This window comes from Narcine bancroftii, chromosome 7, assembly GCF_036971445.1.
Source record: "Narcine bancroftii isolate sNarBan1 chromosome 7, sNarBan1.hap1, whole genome shotgun sequence".
Taxonomy (NCBI): Eukaryota; Metazoa; Chordata; class Chondrichthyes; order Torpediniformes; family Narcinidae; genus Narcine; species Narcine bancroftii.
The window spans coordinates 5,713,553-5,726,115 of NC_091475.1; the positions used below are offsets into that span (position 1 = coordinate 5,713,553).

The 12,563-nt window shown below is 37.7% G+C and overlaps 1 protein-coding gene across 9 annotated transcripts in view; it reads left to right on the forward strand.

Moving 5' to 3' along the window:
* Nucleotides 1-12,563, forward strand: part of LOC138738433 (sentrin-specific protease 7) — a 67,280-nt gene that overhangs the window by 12,894 nt on the left and 41,823 nt on the right. For 8 of the 9 annotated variants that reach the window (XR_011341547.1, XM_069888638.1, XM_069888634.1 and 5 more), the window contains exons 4-5: nucleotides 4,122-4,240; nucleotides 6,009-6,221. Coding sequence is in view for 8 of the 9 variants with exons in the window: in XM_069888638.1 (XP_069744739.1) it covers nucleotides 4,122-4,240; nucleotides 6,009-6,221 (332 nt within the window). In the remaining variant the exon portion in view is untranslated. The remainder of the gene's footprint in view (nucleotides 1-4,121; nucleotides 4,241-6,008; nucleotides 6,222-12,563) is intronic. The other variant, XM_069888639.1, reaches the window with a different exon arrangement.

Consider the following 12,563-nt stretch of genomic DNA (forward strand, 5'->3'; position numbering starts at 1 on the left):
AGGCAATGTCAGATTTGACCATATGGCTTGGGTCTGGAATCACTAGGGACTATGGACCATAGGATTTTCCTTTAATGGACACTTGAGCATCAAATTTTTACAGTAATCTTTGGTTAAAAATATAGTACAACTCTGATTATCTAAAATGGTAGAGACCGGGCCTATGTCAGATAAACGTTTTCCAAATACTGGTTATCTTTTAAAAACAGCCCAGTAGCCACAGCAAATCACTTGTAACAGTGTTTAAACAACAACAAGGGAAGGCTTTTCAAGTGTTAAAATAATGTTTAATTCTCACCAAAAAAAAAGGCTGGCCGTCGCTGATCACTGACACTTCCTCACTGAGGTCCCACTGCTACCTGGAAACCAGAGGGTCCCCGCTGCGGCAGGAGATGTCTCTCCTTGATGATGCTGGGACAAGGGACTCTTCCGACCGCTTGCGGCTGGGAGACAGTGGGCCGCAGTTTGAATTGGAGAGAAAAGTCAACAGGGGAAGATAAAGAAGAAATGAAGAGAGAGGGGAGGGAGTTAGCTGAAACGAGGACCATCGTCATTCTAATTTCATGTTGGGTATATTTTTTTTCCAACCTATGAGGTCAGTTCGGCTCCAAGAAAATGAGGATTTCTCATTTATTTCTGATATCCTCATTTATCTGAAATTTAAAACATTTTTTTGATAAATGAGGATTTTTGAAAATCTGATTTAAAAAAAAAAGTAAAAAATTTTTTAAATATAAATCAGAGCTGTGCTGTATTGATCCCAGGTTTGAAATACATGGCTCTAACCTCTGGTTTACTACCCAAAGTTTTTCCCAGCCATAAAATAATATGTAAAAGCTTATCGAATGCTACATCACTCTTGGCTCTTCCACAAATCATCCTCGTTGAGCAAAAAAAAATCTACCATTCATCTTTTCCCATTTTAAATGCATTCTCTATGCGGGGGCTCCTTGTGTGATGGATGACTTGTGGAAATCAGACTTAAATTCTTCCATACACTTTTAAGATATTTTTCAAGGTTTTGTGTATTCTTTTATAACTGGTTACACTATATGTCCTATGAATTTAATTTTGGGTAGTATAAGAATTAATATTTGAAATAACAAAAATTAGCAAATATGTGTTTGTAAAATTATATACAATATGGGTATCTATAAAATCAAAGGTATGTTTCTAACACTGAGAAAGCAGCATGTAAAGCATTTCCTGGGAAGGGAATTCTCTCACAATCTGGGGATTTCCTACAATTTCAAATAATTAACAACACAATGACTGTTGGATCGATTAATCTTGGATCGTTTAGTACTTGGCATTATCTGGTGAGCTTACAACCGTAACCTAAATGATTGAGTTGGATGGTCTTTGTTCCTTGGGACAATTACCATTTATGGCTATTGATCCTGTATCCTCTTGGGTTAAACCTTGTGCATAAATGGTTGAATTTTGTCCAAATGTCTTTCAGTGAACCACTTACCACTACCATGTGGTGGAGTATGACAAAAATGAGAATTGTATGATATAATAGTATAGTTGTAGTTTTACACCGTCATGTGTATCATACTTGATGAGCCAGCTATAATAGAAATAAAATAGGATGAGAAAAAGTGGGATTATATTGGCAGCAGAGGTTTTAGGCAATACTGAAATTGGTCTATCAGAGCACTGTGTCCATACTAACCCATCAATGTTAATTCCATTCTCAAAATCTGCGGTGCCCTGGTTCAAGTGCTCATTAAAGTGTTGTAAGGGTTTCTGCCTCCATTACTCCCTCAGGTAATGTGTTTAGATTCCAACTATCTGTTGATTGAAAGTAAAATTCTTCTGATTACCTCTAAACTTTCTAAGCATTACCTTAAACTTATGCTCTCTGGTTTGTATACTTCTGAGAAAGGTAAACATTTTTTATTATTACTCTATTGATTCTGCTTATTATTTTTATTTAACTACTTAGCTTTTTTCTCCAAACAAACCTAGCCTATCCAGTCCTTTCTCACAACGGTGAATTTTGGTGAATCTCCTCCACATCTTTTCCAGTGCAATCGCCTCCTTCCAGGCAGCGCACAATACTCCAGCTGTGGCCCAAGCAGAGTTTTATGAAATTGTTCAGGCAGACCCTAGGCTAAAAACATCTGGGTTATGAACAACTCATACTTACAATTGGGCTGTTCCCCAATTTGCACATTCGCATAATGTTATGTCATGAGCACTAAATAAGAACCATAAGTATTGTTTTTGACATCATATAGGACCCACTGGCATATAAGGACACCCCCCATTTTTAGTGTGAAATTTTAAGAAAAATTTGTGTATTACCAGGTACCTGGTAAGTTGGGGAACGAGTTCCTCCTGCAAAGCCCCACAGACATAACGAATGTGTGTGTGCACCTTGACTAACTACGATGAAAACCCTCCAGCCTTGCATGGTCGAGACACCGAAGCCTCCTCACACAAAGGCAAGAGCAGCAACATGTCCTCCTGCCTGCCCCATGCTGAGGCTCAGGCTGCTTCCCCTCCCGTCACCCCCGACGATTGATTGACAGGCGCACTGGGGCATGCAAGGGTGGGACAAGGCCCACCTGTATGGAGCCACCAGCATTAGGACCAGGTGGATGAACCTTTCAGAGCAGTACCGGGTCTACACGCTCTGCTCCCCCAAGTGTGCGGCAGCGCTGCCATTGCAGCAACGCCGACAGCACCATTTTTTTTTGGTAGGCTTGATAAACAACTAATAGTGACTTAAAATGTCTGCTTGTGTTTATGCTAAAGAGACTGCATAGGATGTCGATGGCTGGAGCTTCCACATGTTCCTTCTTGCAGCCAACTCTTTGAGGGTGAAGATTTCACAGTTATTGCTACCATCTTGTCAAAGGAGAGATATAACTTGGGCATTATTGTCTTTAAAAAGTTGGAAATTAGACTGGTTAATAGAATTTTCCTTATATTGAGCGAGAAATGTCAAAAATCGAATTGAATGTTAGAAATCTCAAACGAGATGATGTTGGAAGTGCTGAATGGTCTGTGGAGATGGAAATGAGAGTTTGTTTTTTTTTCTCCCCCATATGTTTGGTTATGATACTTGTCCATCTTAACTAACTCCTCCTACTCATAATCTACTGTTTTGCATTCTGTTCTGCTTAATATCTTAATCGTGCTTAAAGGCAGTCTTTCTTTTTAAAGTCTATATCCTATTTAATTTTAAAGTCCAGACTCACCCCTAACTCTATCAGGCAGCCACCAAGTCCATAGAAGTGGAGATCTTTTCTGCAAGTAATATTAAAATGATTCATTCACAAATGTTCAAAATGAATTTGACAATAAAGGTTTTAAAACTAATTTCATTTTGAATTATTGGTCATTTTTGTGTAAATGTAAAATATTGACATTCATTCCTATCTTGGACATGTTTTTTCAGTGACCTTTGAGTTACTGTCCTAGAAGCTCCACTTTTCTGATTTTCCTTAATAGACCAGAAATGTTCTTCACTGATTTTTCTCCCTATATTGTTTGAAAGTGCAGCTACAGTGAAGGATCAATCTCATTGGAAGAGAATAAAATGACAATGCTATGCAAACGGTCTATATTATATTTCCAGCTTTTCTCACGAGTGGTTACAAAGTGTTATTGTAACCCATGGAAGACATTAATTATACTGTCGATGACATTAGTATCATTTCAGTTGAATACATTTCTTTTTTTAAAAATTTTTTTATTTTTCACACCATAAATCACGTTAGTCATGATACACACTTTTTCCTTTTCACACATATACAGTGACATTTTCTCCCCCCCCCCCCCCCCTCCTCCTCCCAACCCACCCTACCCCCTCCCGTCCATTTAAGGTATACAATCTAGGATACATTAAACCAGTCAGACAATGTTGTCACTCAACAAAAATACACCAGAAATTCTACTGAGTCCATTCTTTTCTTTCCTTCTCCTTCTATCAACTTAGGTAATGATTGTCCCCGGTAGGTTTTCGCTATTGTATTTAATGTAAGGCTCCCATATTTGTTCGAATATTTCTTAAACTATATGTTATTTTTTCTAATGGAATACATTTATTAGTTGAATACATTTCCATGGAAAAATGTGTTCAAATCTTACATTTTTTCTGTTTTCAGAATTATTGGCCGTTGTCTTATAATACTTTGAATAAAACAAGAAATCATCGTTCAATTCCTTATAATCAAAGGAAGAACTACCCATCAAGATGCAACTTTCCTGGAGATGTACAACTGAAGTAAGAACATAATTAACATTTTTAAAGACTGCCTGTTTATTATAATTATTTTTGTGTAAAGTTGGAATGGTATAGGCTGAAATTTAGTTGATCTATTTGTATAACAGTAGCCAATAATTGTAATTAAAATGGATTCTCTTTATTACTTATTCATCTGGTTAAATTATTTAATGCCATCTATATGTTAACTCACAATATCAGCTCATAGATTGCTTGGACTTGCTATGATTGACTTTCTATGCTTGTACTAGCAAATAATGATTCTTTTAATTTTTGCTTCTTTACAGATGTTGCATGTCATTTTGTTTGCTTTAACTAATTATCAATGTGATTTTTCTTTCATTTTTACATAAGCTCTTGTAGCCTTTCCATAGATACATGTATCGCAACATCTGATGCTCACCATGGCAGTACACATTTGTCTCTAATAGTTAGCATGACATCAGAAGCAAATGAGTAACAAACTGGGATAAATGAGAAAGTAAGGCATGGTAATCCTCTTTAAAGATTTCTTCCTCTGTGTCCATCATTTGGTCCTGTAATGCTGAATTATCAAGTAAGCAAACAGTGTTGTTCAATGTTTGCTGGCATAATTTGGCTCTGCCTTGGTATCTGCAAAGGAATTTAAACAATATGCATTCAATTTTTTAGTAAATGCTTTTTATGTGAAACATGAACTTGGGTCTGTGTTCAATTTCTTATTTAAGCCTCCCGACAGTAGAAGGAAAATTTGACAATGAAAGTGAAAAGTGGTAAAACTTTAAAAAAATAACATGATTTAAAATTTTCCAGTATTTGACTGTGGCATTAAGAGGTCAGATTAAAATTGAATAAGGTATCTGCGGTTGTGGAGAGGTTGTTTAGGAGAGGGAATTTCTAGCTGGAACAAAGGAAGGTACTAAGGGTTGTAGGAGGCCAATCCTCTTGCTGCCAGGATATTATTGCCTAGGTCCAACAGTGATGTGTCCCCCTTACAAGGTTGGACACGTGTTAATGGCTGCTGTTTGGAAAAGGCTTTTCTACATTTGCAACCCAATGAAGCTATCTTGTCAGACCTCGGCAGGATATATGCATGGGCTAGAGTAGTGTGAAGAGGCATTTATGCCATACATTTATGGCCCTTGAGCATCTCTGACAAGTAAATCCAATCGACTTCCCATAGAATTATCTAGATGACTGGAAATTTGACCAATCACTAATGCAGCTAAAAATGCAGATCAGAGATTGGATGCTCTGCGTGGCTGAATTTGGCAATGCCTTTCCACTGTCTACAAGTTATGAGTCAAGGATGCATTAAATTGCCTTGCCTGGAAGAAGGCAACAGCAATAATTGTAAATGTGCTTTGCACCATCCAAAAAAAAACACCTTAAATAATCACTTTCTCCACCACTCCAGTTCAGGTGGGCAAATCTTCTCCATTGACAACACAGAGGATCAAGAAAATGCCTCCGCAGCATCCGTGAAGCGTAATTTGAGTCGGTCACAAATGGGTGGTGTTCCTTGTCATGTATCGTGCAGGAACTAAAATAAACTGGAATAGATGTTCATAATCCATAGTATTATGCCCAACCAAAATACAAGCAAAGAATTGGACTGAACTGTTTATATATCAAAAAAACCTGATAATTGCAGCTTCATGAAAAATCAAATCCTTTCTTTTATTGTATTCTGACCTTTAATTTCCCCGTCCATCGTCATTTTATTTTGGCAGTGCTTTCACCAATACATTTTCTTAAAACAAATTTTTGTTACATTTGCTTGCAACAGGGAACCCAGAATTATGCTCAGAGATGTGCTGATGACAGATTCAGGAAGACAACATTTGGTGCACCTAAAAAAAGGAGACTGTAGCAATGTCGAAAATACTGACACTTCACATGCAAAACATTACATATCAGCAACCAATGAGCTCACAGATCTTTGTCACGAGGAAATCAAAACATCTCACCATGATAGTCAGCCCAACATTCTATCCAGCAGGTAGGTTCATGAGCTGTGCTTCTGCCAGCTGCAAATTGCACAACTGCTTTGGCATCTGTCTTGTTTCTTTGTGTGTCTTTGCTGCTACGTTCATGAATAACTGTTTCCACAATAGATCAATTACATTCTTTTTCATCCATCCTTAAATGTGCTTTAGGATGTGTCCGTTCTGATGGTGTACCAGAGGTTTATACCTTCAGAAGATGTCATGATCAGTGCATTTGTACACCCTCCCCACCCACTTCCAAAATATCTCTGAATCATCTCTATGGTCCAAACTGGATCCTTTCTGATTTTCTCCAAGTTGGAAGCATTCTATTTCATTTCATCATGGGTTATTTCTTTTAATCCTGTAGTAGGTGCCTGATTCATTCTCCATTCTATTTGGCAATATGTTAGAAGCATTCATTTGCTGTCTCATTTTTAGTTGGTTTCTATTCTCAACATTGGAGAGGAAGCATCAAGTTTTACCATCTGGATGCTTGCAGCACTTTGTCGTAACTTTGCAGTAGTTACAGATGGTGACCACGAGGTGGCGAGGCTGCGCTATATCTTGTCAGCCATTCACATTTTTGTCTCAACCAGCATGCCAAGTGATGAAAAATTTCTCCATCACAAGAGGACAACTTAGAATTGACTGGTTTTAATATTAGTTTTGTCAGTCTTATAAATACGAAAGATCTTTTTTTCCATCTCTTAACCACCAGTATATTTTAGTCTTGAAATCAATAAAAATAAGAGAACTTCACGTTTTTTTAAATAATTTTTTTTATTTTTCACACTGTGAACCATATCAACCAAAATATGTGCAAAAGTTTCTCATGAAATTTACACATGGCCTTTTCTCCCTTTTTTCCTCCTTTCCCTCCCTCCCGTCTTCCCACCCCCTCCAAAACCCATAAATATTCAACGTAGACAATAAAACCATAACCTTCACACAAAGGACAATAAACAAGAAAAATGCGTCATCCATTTGTTACACCCTGAACTCTTCACGTTCTTGAGAGTGAAACATGGAAGTCAGCAGATGCTGGTTAGAGTTAAATGTGCCAGTGTTCTGGAGGACCTCGGCAGGTCTTGCATCATCCATAGGATGTATAACCATTGTTTCGGGCTTGAACTCTTCGTCAAGGTATGAGCAAAAAGGTAGGCTCCTGAATAAAAAGGATGGGAAAGGAAGAACACAGGCAAAAGGTGAATCAATAATTGGACATGGATAGGAGGTCAGGAGAGGAAAGGTGAGAATTGATTGCAGGAGGGGATGGCTCTGTGAATACAGAGTTGGAAGAAAGGGGGAGGGGACGCGCAGAGTTAACAGAATCCAGAGAAGTGAATGTTATTGCTCTCCAGTTGGAGGATACCCAGTTGGTGCTGTTCCTCCAATTTGTGGGTGGTCTCAGTCTGGCCGTACATGAGACCATTGACAGACATGTCAGCATGGGAATGCGACAGGTAATTGAAATGGGTGGCCATTGGGAGATCCCCATTATTACAGCAGACAGAATAAAAGTGCTCAGTGAAGCGATCTCCCAGTCTACACCCATCTCTCCGATGTAGAGGAGACTACAGCAGGAGCACTGGATGCAGTAGATGACCCCTGCTGGTTCACAAGTGAAGTGTTGCTTCACTTGGAAGGACTGTCCTTGAAATGTCGGTACATCAATCTGAAAATCCTACAATGCTCTATCTACTTCACTTTCTCCATGGCACCTTGATTAAACTGTCTGCCATCCTGATTAAATAGGTCTAAATGTGTCCTTAAATAACTGGTGATCGTTATTCCCTTAGAATGAATCAGTTTCAGACTGTAAAAATATACAAGGAGGGGATGTTTAGTTGTAGGTTGAGACTCAACATAACCTTGATCTCTTCTGCAGCAGCCATATGTAAAGTCCTTTTTAGAAAAACATTCTTGTCTGAGTGTTATAGAGGCTTTTGCTTTTTGGACACTTTCCTTAAGTTATCTATGATTTTAAATATGGAACACAAGAAATGAGACAAGGGTTTCATTTGTTTGATATGGACCCCAAGTATGATGTGCATGTATCATTGATTATCTTGTGATAGTTCCAATAAATATGCAATATTTGGACTCCAAATATTGCATATTTATTGGAAATATCACTAATATAATAAAAATGTCATATCACATTCATATCACAAATTAATATAAATGTAATTTTAAAAATCCATCCATATTTGTTGATTTAATATTTAAAAAAATATTATCCTGGATAGAAACCAATTGAGTTATTATACCACCATAATTAAAGCCATATATAATCAACTAATCTTAAAAAATAAAGAAAAGGTAACCAAAACAAAAACTAATCTATCCCCTCTCTCTAATTAAGGTTATCTTGTAGGGGAAAAAATGTAAAGATATGGATTGAATAGCGACCTTCAGAAACCAAACAGATGATCACTGGAGCATCCAAATTTCTTAAATCTCCCAATTCTGATAGTATTCTATGAACAGGCACCACATCGTTTCAAATTGAAACTTTCTACCTATAATGTTGTATCTAATTTTATCCAACCTTAAATATGTAACCGCTGTGTATGAGTCGGTGAAGAGTCATCTTTCCATTGCATCACATTGCTCGTCTGGTTATCAACGTGCTTAAAAGTTAAAACTTTTTCTTGAGATGCAGACCAAAGTACATCAAGGTTTATTTAATTTAGTCACAGAATTTACACTTTTGCTGAATTTGCTGTTCGTTTTCTGTTTTTCTCCTCTTAATTCAATTTCCGCTTCATATCATTAGGAAGCAAATTGATAGAGCTCCCTGAAATTTAATGCCAAGAACTACAACATCACTAAAGAAGACATGATCTTTTCTGAAAAACTGCAATGAAAATTATATTTTAAAGACATTTTTCCTTATCAGGCCAAAATTATATTTAACATAAGCATAGGTGGTTTACTGAAAGTACAAAAGTTTCATTTGGTTAATATAGGCCACAGTCAATTTGGTCCAATTAAGACGTTCAGTGTATGTCTAGGACGAAGAATTTTCCAACTTTGAGAGCAAGTGTCATTGGAAATGTTATCTACACAAGAACACGTCTCCTACGTTGAAGTTTCTTTGGGTAGAAATGCAGATAAAATGGCAGCACTGCTGGAGTTGCTGTAATGGCAGCTCTGCCACTGGTGCGGACCCGGTAGGAATGGAGACGTGGCGCTCCCACCGAGACCAACTGCCGTCAGCTCCATACAGGCTTTAATTGGGCTGTTAAAAAAGCCAATGGTAGTTTTATTTATAATTCTGCCACTTTGTGGTCTAGACCCAAGATGGTGGCGCCCATGATTACCATGAGGAGTTCCAGACTAGTGCAGGGTATCAGAAAACCAACCTCCGCCTGAGGAGGAGAAGCAGAGGAGACAACCTATAGGTCGGTGGTGATGGCGGCGGACCAGTGAGGGGTTCTGCGGCTGAAAGAGCCACACAGATGCCGGGCTGTTGGTGACTTGAGCCACGGAGTCTGCGGGCTGCTGGAGACTGCGGTCAAGGGACTCCCAGCAGGCTGCGGACAGCTGGAGGCTGGCTGGAAACTGGCTGAAGGGGAACCAGGTATTGGAACCAGGATGCAAGAGGGTGTCGTGGGCGCTGAAGGCTTCCAAATCATTTCAGAGGTTTGGATCTAGAGCTCGGGTTGCTGATGGTTTGGACTGGACTCCGTGTGGCCGAGGAGGCTGCGGGAGCGCAGGGGCAAATCCACAGACACTTGGTGGCTCTGGGGGATCTCCCTTTGCTTTGCTTTCTCTGACTGTAAGAGGCACTTCAGGTCATTTCTGCCTTACAGCAGGCAAAAGCAATTTTGTGTAATATGACGCGGTTTTTATTACATGACAGAAAATTGAATCCTGAGGTAATGTAATCCTCTTCTTATTTTTCTCCAAGGTCCCTGCCTGACCCTCTGGGTCCCTCCAGCTTCTGCTTTGTTTATAGATTCCAGCACCTGTACTTTCTCTTCTTTTCCCTGAACTTATTCCTGATTTAGCGTAAAATCTCGACAGACGAGAATTATCTTTATACAGTAAATGTCCACCCGTACATTCAAGTTCTTTTTTTTGGACTTGAAATGAATTTATTCTATTACTTTTTCTGAAAATGTTTCTTCACTTGACATTCCTTACTGGTTTAATTTTTATGATTATTTGAATTCTACAACTCTTGAGAGTGCTACATTTTCCCAAATGTAGACATCTGTAATAATATCCCCTTTGCTCTAGGGTTGTCAACTGTTCCATGCTACATGAATAGAAATGAAAAATAGGGTGCCCAGTTCAGCAGTTATTCTCCCTATATAATTAGTATTTTATTTCATTTTTGAAGAAATTTGAAAGCTTCGTTTATAAATCACAACCTCACATTTGCAGTTAATACATTCATTCCATGGGCATTTCAATCATATGTAAAACAATCTCTTGTATAAACACACCGTATACTATGAAACGCTCTCTCAGACATTGCAAGCAAAGGCAATTAGATGGGTATGGAAAGTCACATTTAGCTTGATTGCTTTCTTAGTCCCTAGAATTTATAGGTTGGTAGTTGAAAACATTTGGTTCAGCTAGTCATCTTGCAAAGTTTTACTTCAAGCAAAGAGCTTTATTTGCAGAGTTGATATTTCAGCAATAATTGATATTTGCAGTAATATTCAATCCAGAGAACCAATCAGTCGCACAGAGCTTTGTGTTATTGAATGGTTAGGAATGAAATGGGTAAAAAAAAACAATAAATCGGCAACATTTCTTTTGCATAAAGGCATTCCAGCAGCCCTGTTTATCCGCTACACTTGAAAATACGAAAACCCTCAAAAATAGTTTTTTAATTTTTGCTCCCTTCTCTAATAAATTGAATACTCCAAACCCAATTTAACAATTTTTGTTCATCTCCACTTTATTGGCATTTTGCATTTCTTTGTATCAAAAAACATTCTCTATTGAATCCATGCAAGCAGTCATTACAAATGTAAATTTTAAAATGCCTCTGGTATGTATAAAACAAGTTGCATTAAATATGATTTGTAACTTGCTAAGCTATGCATGCAATTGAGTTCAGATTATACAAAGTGGACATGGTTAATATATGGAGGACTACTGTAATATTTATTGATATTTGTCCTGACATGCAGTAACACATCCCTTCATATTCAGATGACACCTTTTGAAACTCTTTCCAAAGTCATGTGAGTGAGGTATTCCATTGGACTTTTTTTGCATGTTCTTCAGAATAGTGAATAAAAATTTATATCAGACTTGTATTGCTGACTTGATTAACTTGATTTTATGTACTACCAGAAAGTTAGATGTTAACATACAGGATTATCTGTTGATAAAAGAAAGTTGCCATTTGTAGCATTAATCAATTATTGACAATTTTTTAACATAGCATTGTGTTTCAAGACTCAAAAATGAAATTATAAAATGATTGACAGTAGAATGAGAGACTTTTAGTTCTAAAGTTTGTTAATACCATTTTCATGCTGTGAATTAATTATGTCAACAAAATTATGAGAAGCAGGGTAGTTTTCTGCCTTGTGTTTTTCAGTTGAGAATGTAGAATTTTTATCTGTATCCCATTAGTAGTGGATCTCTGGCCCCTGAAAAATCCAAAGGAAAATAATTGAAATGAAACACTATTGATTTTTTTATGAATGGATTTAAATTGATTCTTTACTATTTACCTCAATTTAAAGATTTTTAAATGTACTAGTGCATCAGACATACTTACATGCTCTGCAAGTTCTGCTGTAATGCTCAGGTCTCCTGCCTCTTGAGCAAGTGTGTTAGCATAGCGAGTGTCAGTAAAGCTCTTTGGGTCAGGCAGATCAAGTCCTAACAGGAGGGAATCCAGAGTGCCAGACCTAATTTAGCACAATTCAGCCTCAATGTTTAAAAATTATTGTGCACCTTTCCTCTCTGTTTACTAAAATAAAACCTAATAATTGTGGCCACAAAATACAGCTCATTCCTCTTTCTAGAATCTTGTGACATGATTTTAAAATTGATTTTTTTCTCTCTCTCTCTAGTGAGAGATAAAGGTGCTGAACAATATCTAATTATAGTAGGTGATGTATGGTAGGTGTTAGTGGACAAACAAATTAACTATTGATGTTCAGTTTTTCGCACAACTTTCTCTAAAGAGTTCCTCTTGTGCTTCAGTCTCACAGGTTAATTGTGGGAAAAGGTACATAAACAATTTATTTTATTCAGCCAGCATTTCTTGACTCGTGCATAGATGACATGGCTTTACAAGACAGAAATGTGATCTGCTTCATTTTCTAGGAATGCAAATCCGACCCACACCCACCCCCCGCCCCCCCCCCCGCCCC